Raw genomic sequence first — 8,516 nt, forward strand, 5'->3', positions numbered from 1 at the left:
TGCTGCTCGTGGGCGAGGTCGGGGTGAGGGTTTTTAGGCAACCCCTAATGCAAGGCTCGGTGCTGCCTCGGCCACGCCAGCTTGCAGGTGCTCTGCTCCATCCCCGAAGCAGAAGCACGGTGCTGGGTGAAGGGTTTTCTCTGTGCCCAGGGTTGCTCGGGGGGTGGGGGGCACCGTTTCACCCCGTTGCTGGCAGCCGCGGGGGCAATGAGCAGGCGCAGGAGCAGGTCTCTGGCTCGGGCTGTGTGTCTCGTGCTCGAGCAGAAGCTTGTCCTGCAGCTCAGGGGCACGCAACAGCAGAGAGGTGCCGGCAGAGGTGCTTAACGAAGTCTGCCTGGGACTGCGGTAGGACGCGGTTAATGACAGATGCGGGGATCCAGCCCTTTGGGAGAGAAATCACCCCAAATTTGGCCCTGACGGGTCAAAGAGCGATGGGGTGCCCGTCCAGGGGAAGCAGGTGCATTTGCACGCCAGGATGAGTACCCCTTGCTGTCCCACCCCAAGTAACACGGTGGCACTTGCCTTCAGGTCCACGCTGAGGATCCAGGTGAAGCGGGTACGGCCAGGGTCCCCCACCAGCGGCTGCAGGACGATGCAGCTCAGCCGGGACTCAGCCCTGTGGTGGGCAAGGGGGTGGGCAGTTAGGGTCGTCCCCCCCCAGGGGGAAAAAGTGGGGGTAAGGAGATCCCAGAGCAAATGCAACAGGGAGGTCGCGCTTGGCATGCCTCCCTTGCCATGGCCGGTGCAAATGCTCATGGCTGCAGCGGTGGTCTCCCGCTGCAGGGACACGATTCCCTGTGATGGTCACTTTAGGGGGGGGGCTGTACCTGATACACCCTTCCTGCAAGGGCAGTGGCTCGACGTGTGTGGCGGTGCCCACCAGGTAGACGGCTCGCTCTCTCCTCCTGCAGTGCCGCACGCTGATGAAGTCCCGCTGGCCCACCAGGTTGCCCGGGCTGGGAGCGGTGACTTCGTGTGTCACCAGCGTGTCCGTCCCGAGGCGCTGCAGCACCTGCCAGAGCAAGGAGCACGCCGGGGATTAGGCTTCTCGTGGCTGCCCCTGCGGGGGCATCCTCACCACTCCCTTACTCGTGCCCAGGGGAGGCTGAGCCGCCTTGGGGACAGCAGTGTGGGGTGGGGGCTTGGGGCTGGCACCTGGTGAGAGTTAAATCCCAATCCCCTGCAGGCTGTTAAGGGGGAAAGCGGGTGATTTTTGCAGCCTTTTTTATCTGGGGTGGGAATCTTCCTGTGCTGTTTCTTTTTCTGAAGGGACAGGGAAGTGGTAGCAACAAATAAACAGCCACTGGGTAGCACACGAGCCAGCCCAGATGAGCTGGGGAGGCTTTCTGAGGTGGGCAGCTTGCTTAGGGATATTCTGTGATTTGGGAGCTGAGAAATAAGGCAAATACTCAAAAGAAGCCCAAGACAACTTGTAAGCTTCCTGGCGGTGCCTCTGCAGTGTGATATATTTGGTTCTGCCTCTTTTTTAGAGCTGTGGTTCCCCTGAACATTTTCTTGCCTGATATTAAAGTCTGAGCAACGTCAGAGCCCCCCAGTATGGAAAAACCTCTGTGAACAGGCACTGTGTGGAAAAGAGCCTGGAAATGACACATTGCTCGATTCTACATCAGTAAAGCACATCTTCTGGCCCTGGGGTGATATCCTGCTCTTGCAGGAGTGTGGAGTTAGCTTTAATCCTTCAGCAGTCTTAAAAGCCTTGATAAATACGATGTTTTGGATGCTAGGCGCCGTGGTGGTGCGAAATCTCAGCCCCCTCTGCCCGCAATGGCATCACTCGCCACTTACCTTCACCCGGCTGAGGGTTGGGTTCCACTGGGGCATTTGCTCGATCCTCTCGAACAGCTCCTGGTGCAGCCGTGCCACGGGCACGGCCAGGACCACCTCTGCCCGAAACACCTTGCCCAGCCCGGGGAGGGTGGCGCTGGACACGGCGGCCCCCGAGTCCTGAGAGAGCAGAGAGCCTGCGTCACCCCTCGCCCGAAAGCACCCTGAGAGGCACTGGCTACGTGCTGAAATGCCGTAAGTTATCCCAGTCCTCTTTTTAGTCAACACCTGGTTTACAGTTGAAAGCTATTTTATCTAAATAATGCCACTACGATTGCTTTTTTTCTCCGTATTTTAAGCTCCTTTCTATCTAAATTAAACAACTCCGCAAACAGCTTAATGAACAAACAGCATAAATATCAACAGAGTTGCAGCCTGTTGGGTTTCTCTGCAGAAATGCTCCTGGCTTTCCCCAGGAACACGATTAGCTGAGTTTCCCCTTCCAGGCTTTTTGTGCTGTTTCTTTACTTTGCAGCTTTGCTTGCAAACGTGCTTAACAAAGGCTTGCTTGGAAACCCTCTTTGCCGTGCACGCTTTCGCGTGGCACATCTCCTGTGCCCACGGTTTCCCTTCAGGCAGGAGGAATAAGAGAAGCAAATCTCCCCTCCCCAGACCCATTTCTCCTGAGAGCTTTCCTGGCACGAAGCAGTAAAGGCAAGAGGCAGCCGGGCTTTACCAGCGTTGTTTCTGCCTGCCAGCTGGTGTGCTGCTGCAGGATGCTCAGCGCTTGCTGCAGGGCCGTTTCTCCCTGGGTGATGTAGGAGAGGTCCACGCTGGAGAGCCGGCTGGGGCTGACGTCTCCAGGAGGCGCGGGGCAGGTGGCTGCAGGAGCAAGGCAGAGCAAGGTGAAAAGCTTGCCCTGCACACGTGGCTGGAGGTACACGAGTGCAAACGGAGCTGGAGCCGAGGGTTTTGCTGACCCAAAGTCTTGGCTTTTACTCCACTGTTTCCACCACGCAGCTGGTCTCCTCTTGGTCTGGGCTTGGTGCAGAAAACCTTGCTGTCGGGAGCATCCCTGGCATTCGTTCACTGTCTCTGTGCTGACTGCTTGGAAGCTTTTTGAAATGGCTTTCCAAATAAGTTCCCAGTAACACTGCGGTACAAATTGCACGTTGCTTGGGTATTACTGAGACTGCACAGGCAGCCTTTGGGCCAAGCCACGCTTCAAAACCACCAGATGAATTTGCCAGTTTTCAAGCCTGTAGGTAAGTGGTGGCACTGGAGGCACAGCAGACATGCAACAAAACACTGGTAAGTGCTTGTAACCTCTGCTAAAAGCTTTGACTGCCTTTATGGCGAGCCAATGCAATTTACCTTCCCAGAATCTTGCAGGCTCCCTGCTAACCCAGTTTGCCATCACTACGGGGAAAGATTTTAAGCTACCAGAGAGCTGGAGACCAGCCTAGCAGTGAGAAGACAATTAACTCTGTCCCCTAAAATATGGGTCAAATCATACGGAGAGGGGTGGATTTTGTTACACATCCCTCCATCATGTCTTGCAAGGGGGTTGCGAGCGGGGCTAGGCAATGTGGTACCCAAGGGCCCGGGCTGAGCTTACCTGTCTCCTTCCCCATCGGCCTCTGAATATAATGAGGAATTTTGGAAGGCAGGCGACAGGGTCCTCTTACCACCAGCCCTCTCACGTCCTTCTGCATTGCTGCAACGGCTGTCATCTTCAAACCTAGGGGAGAGGTGTGCCGGCTTTGGTGAGCACGGAGCATGTGGGGAAGATGCCGCGGTGCCCTGTGTCTCTGCTGGAAGTTCATTTGCAGCTAAGACCAAGACTACCCTATCCATGGCACAAGGCGGGAGGAAAATAGATGCACAGATGTGACGCTTCCAAGGGAGCACCTCCCAAGGGGGATGCCCATCAGATGCAGGCTTACCACCTCCTTTGGGATCCTCTTCTGTGGCTGTTTTTCCCGAGGTGGGAGGGGAGGCAAGTGGTGCTTACCAGGCAGGCGGCGGAGGTGGTCGTGGGCGATGCCGCAGCACAGCTTGACGGTGGCCCGCAGCATGGCGCAGGAGCAGGGCTGCCTCTGGGAGCATGCTGCGCCCCAGCACGCCTTTATAGCCGGCATGAAGGACAGCACCTGATGATAGGACCACGCTGCCAGATAGCAGCTGGGAATAAGGAGTACTCAAGGACAAGGCAAGCGAGAGGAGGGGCCGGAGGGAAAGGCCACGCTTCCCTCTGAATGAGCAGTCCCTGCCTTGCCTCCTGCCCCGGGCAGGCAGCTGTGGAAGAATGCGTCATCCCCAGGGCACAGCCGAGATGGGACACTTAGGTGGTCCCCAGCGCCACTTTACTGGGGACTGTGGTGGCAAACTCAACCTGGCAAAGGCAACTGGTGGCACTTGCATGGAGGGAAGGACTGGGTGGGAGCTGAGGGCAACGTGGCTTTGCTTTTGAGGAGCATTGAAGCTGCTGTTAAAGCCATGCTCACAGAAAACGGTGTTTCTTCCTCTGGATACTTCATAGAAGTTACAGTGGTAATTGCTGCTGTTGTAACTCCTCAAGTAACGCCTTTTCCTCTTTCCTACTTTACTCCTTCCTAATTGTCCCCTGCAGGCCTCTGTTGCTCACGGTGATGGTGGGACCACTACATCTTCTGGCATGAAGTTATTCAGTCCTCCCTTGTGTTTTTAATGGCTCCTCTTCAAAGGTTAAACACAAAACCTGCTATGTCACTCCTTAAAGTACAGCCACATTGTATTCCTCTGGCCTTTTGCAATACCTGCTTTTTCAAATGCTTTGAAAACCCTGCTTGATTTTTACCAAGGAAAGGCTCTTCCACCCATACGTAGCTAAGGTATTGGGTGCTTCTGTTTCACACAGCACCGCTACAGCTCACTTCACCTTCAGACTCTGAGGCTGCAACTGCCAAAATATTTGGGCAAGCAGGCCAGGAGGGCTTTTTGGCTTTAAAATGGATAGGAGAGACTTCAAGGCTTGCAATCTGGGGTGGTCGTGGCCAGAGGGTTTCTTGCTGGGATGGGAACCGTCCTTCCGTGGCTGCCGTGCGAACACTGCAGGCAGCTGCCTGCGGACCCTGTTCCCTGGCAGCTCTGGGGCTGTCACAGTGGTGACAGGGACAGTCTGGTGAATCTGTACGGTATTGCATGTCGTTTTAATAAGTGTATTATTAGGAGTGGAGTAGCAAGAGAGATGCCTGTGGATGACTTTTGGGCATAGCAGAATAACTGCGGTGGAGGATAATTGAGTAAGTAGGGAAAGCAGTTGTAGAAAATTACTGTTTTCACCCAAAGCTGATGGAGTTAAATAGGGTTATTTGTTCCTTCTGGCTCATGGTGCTGGGTCCCTCTGGGGGAGCGCTCGCTCCCAGGAGCAGCTGCTGACCGATGGGGTGACCCTTGCAGCCTGCCTGGCATCCCGGCGGCTCAGAAAGGCAGCAGCCCCTGCCAGTGCGGGGAGATGGGCCAGAGCAGGGGCTTGTCCCTGGGCCACCCTTCACAGCCTTGGCCCACACAGGAGCTGGGGGCTCCAGCTGTCTCTCCAAATGCCTTCTGCACTGCTAATATATTTTTTCCTATAGCAATCATTGCATCCCTTCAATACTGCCACTATTGGCAGGGATGGAAAGGGTAGAACAGTTTCTTAGGAAAACTTCAGCTTTTTTTCCCATGGGTTTTGGCCCTACTATGCCAAACACCACACCCCACAAACACTCCCCCCCCCATATATAAATATATATACACACACCAGGGGGTTTTATCCCAGCTCTGGGTACTTGTTGGCTTGGCTCAGCCAGTTCCCAGGCTCCCTGCCTGACTCACCAGCTTTTCCCCATGGCTTTTCCTGCAGGGGTAACCTCATGGCACATCCGCTGTGGCTCGCACAGCTGTGTCCCACTGCAGCTTCACAGCTTCCTCCCTCCCTTCCTGATTGCTGGGCAGGTTATAACTGCAGGTCCCTGCCAGCTGCTGCTCCTCAGGCACTCTGCTGCTTATCTGCAGTCTGCTTCAGGGTGACTTCACATGCAGTGACACCCAGGTACGTGTCTGCGCGCACGTCCCATGTTTGCAGAAAAGCCTCGCAGCTATGCCTGTGTGACGTGCATGGCCCAAAGCAGCTGCAGGCTTTGCAGTAGGGGCTTGGGAGAGTGCTGTACCCCAGCTGCAGCTCTACGGGGCATTTGCTATTGCCAGAGCTCTCTGGTCAGTGCTGGGACTTACACTGCTGCTTTGGTGAGTTGCAAACCACTTTTTCTAGATTTTTTGGGGGGGTCTGGGGAGTCACCGGGGCCTAGAAGTTAGGAAATACAAATTATTTCTTTTTTTGCAAGCTGCCTAGGAAGGAGAGAGCAGTGGCTGATAAGAGATCTGCCCCAGCACTTGAAACCTGCACCTCTGCTAGCTCCCGGGGAGAGCTGGTCCCTGCCAATGGGCTATCCTCTCACACACATTCCCCTTGCTTTTGCACACACTTTTTCATGTTAGTTTTGTCTCTGCAGAAAGCTGTAATAGACAGGCAGATAATGTTTTATCACCCCGTTTGGTGAGCAGTGTCCATATGGTCTCCTGAGGGCTGTACGAGATGTCCCAGGAGGAGAGTGACTTACAGGGGAAAAGAAAATACCGAAAGCTGTCTGTGATGGCAAGCCTGGAGGCCAGGAGAAGATGGCATTGCCACATGAGACCCCAGCTCAGAGCTGCGAGGGGCTGCCATGGGTCAGCCCTGGTCCGTCACCCGCTGGTGCAAAGGTCCCGTGACCTTGCGTGCCAGTTGAGGGGTGCCCCTGGGTGCAGGGTGCTGCGCACCCAGCGCCTGGGTGGCTGCAGCGGGGCGGTTTCGGCCTGGCACCGCCACCAGTTTGGCTGCAGCCACTGGAGGTCACTGCAGATCTGCAGCTTCGCATGGCGAAGCCGCTTTTGGAGAGGCGGGTAGGAGCCCTGCGCCCAGGTTGCTGGCTCTGGGCTGCTCTAACCCCCTGCAAAATCCCTGGGAGCGGGGTGGTTGCTGGCACGCAGGACCTCCACTAGAAATATGATCTGGCACCCCCAACCCTCCCCAGTTACCCCCGCCTCCTGCTCCTGGAGGCAAGGACCCTTTGGGTACCCATCAGTTCCAACTGCGCAGCTCAGCGTAGGGCCTCCTGGGAGGGATGCTGGCTCGGGGAGCACCCTACACCTCCCAGGCAAACAGCACTGCCAAATGTGAAATGCAAAGCCTGTAGCTGGTGCTTTGGGGGGGCAGGAGCAGGATTTCAGTAGCTAATTCTTCCCTCGTTTTTGTCAAATAGTCTGTAATGAAGTTAGCTAGTAGGAACAACGTGCCTTTGAAGGAGGATGCTTTTATTTGTTTCTCCTCTCCGTGGCCAAGACCCTTTCTGTCCCCTTTGACAGAGGCAGCTCAGTGTCCCACACAGTGTTGCACTCCAGCTCTGTGGGTGCAACCCAGTCAGTACTGGGGGTTTGGGTCTCAGAGGTCCCTTCTAGGAGGGTTTAGAGCCATTGCCAAAGAAATGGGTGATTTTACAGAACGGTTGCTCAGCATTTAAGTAAAACCTGGACTAAAATCTTTTGGGCTTTCCACACTCCTTGAACACTGATGTCTCTTTGTCTGCAGGTAGTGAGCAAACCTCACTTATTTGTTCAGGGCAAAACTGCCTGTAGAGCTCACCCATCAGCAATATTATCCTCTCCCCACCCCAAAGGGGTAAGGGTGGCATTTCCTGATTTAGCCTGTGCAATGCAAACCTCAGCTGAATGACAAATCTGCCTCCCTAAATCTCCTTTAGAGAAGGAGAAGGGGGGAAGAGAGCAATGGAAAAGGTCCTAAATGGCAGGTGCGTGCCTTCTGGCTTTGGCTGAGGAGCAAATGCTGAGGCTGAGAAAGGTTTCAGGTCCAAATAGTCCTCTCCAAACACCTGGCAGAGCAGCATGGTTTTGGATGGGGATTAAGGCTGGCGCAGGTCCATAGGTGGTCACAGGGATGGTATATGCCAGCAGAGATTATAGCAATTCATCAGTGTGTAAAACAGCCTGAGTCAGCCCAAAGCCTGTCTGTGAGACAAGAAGAATGGGAAATAACAGGATGCTCCCTGGGGAAAGGGTGAAGATGGGGAACCAGTGGGACTCAGAGCTGCTATCAACAGCTCTGCAGAAAGCTGAGCAATGCAACAAGGGCAGTATAGGCTCCCTCCTCCCATGGTCACGCAGGGATCCTCCTGTTCAGACCCGAGGGCAAGTCCCAGGGCAATTACTCTGTGTCCTTGGGGCCTGCTCTGAGTGAGACTGCTCCGTAATCAGCAGAGCCTTGATGCAGGGGAAGCCCTGATTTTAAGCAAAGTCTCGTATGGCCTCAAATACCTTTGCAGAAATTGGCGGGAGAGGATAAGGCAGCATCTTCAGACCCATGGGAACCCTCTTGCAGGACTGCTGTCACCCCTACCGGTGCTCTGGGGGTTTCTGGGAGCAGAGGTACCCTCGTGTCCCTGTCTTGCAGCCCCGATGGGGCATTTAGCTACCCGTCTCGGGGGCACCCTAAATACAGACCTAGAAAGCAGGTCCCTTGGGAGTGTGACTTCATTTAAAGGTGGCTTTGGCCGTGCTGTTCTTGCTGGAAGTGCCTGTGCTATGGGACCTGCGCTCTGCCTCTCTCCTCTTCCTGGCTGTGTGTCCAGACAAGTTGAGTCAAACAGAGAAAA

At 55.0% G+C, this 8,516-nt stretch overlaps 1 protein-coding gene across 1 annotated transcript; it reads right to left on the minus strand.

The window, feature by feature from the left end:
* Positions 1-280: 280 nt before the first annotated feature.
* Positions 281-3,863, minus strand: LOC104041656 (steroidogenic acute regulatory protein, mitochondrial-like). The gene is made up of 7 exons (XM_064464995.1): positions 3,800-3,863; positions 3,404-3,526; positions 2,522-2,667; positions 1,807-1,965; positions 828-1,012; positions 523-616; positions 281-382 (listed from the first exon to the last, which is right to left on the minus strand). Exons 1-7 carry the CDS (start codon positions 3,861-3,863, stop codon positions 281-283), a joined length of 873 nt encoding a protein of 290 aa, XP_064321065.1.
* Between the last annotated feature and the right edge of the window lie 4,653 nt (positions 3,864-8,516).

This window comes from Phalacrocorax carbo, chromosome 13 (assembly GCF_963921805.1).
Source record: "Phalacrocorax carbo chromosome 13, bPhaCar2.1, whole genome shotgun sequence".
Classification (NCBI taxonomy): Eukaryota; Metazoa; Chordata; class Aves; order Suliformes; family Phalacrocoracidae; genus Phalacrocorax; species Phalacrocorax carbo.

Excerpts from the sequence above, each read along its gene's own strand:
- LOC104041656 (XM_064464995.1), bottom strand. The coding sequence starts at position 3,863 with ATGCTGCGGGCCACCGTCAAGCTGTGCTGCGGCATCGCCCACGACCAC. Across the intron at positions 2,668-3,403 it reads GCCGATGGGGAAGGAGACAG|CCACCTGCCCCGCGCCTCCT; the intron begins GTAAGCTCAGCC and ends TTGCTCCTGCAG. Across the intron at positions 617-827 it reads TTGCAGGAAGGGTGTATCAG|GGCTGAGTCCCGGCTGAGCT; the intron begins GTACAGCCCCCC and ends TGCCCACCACAG.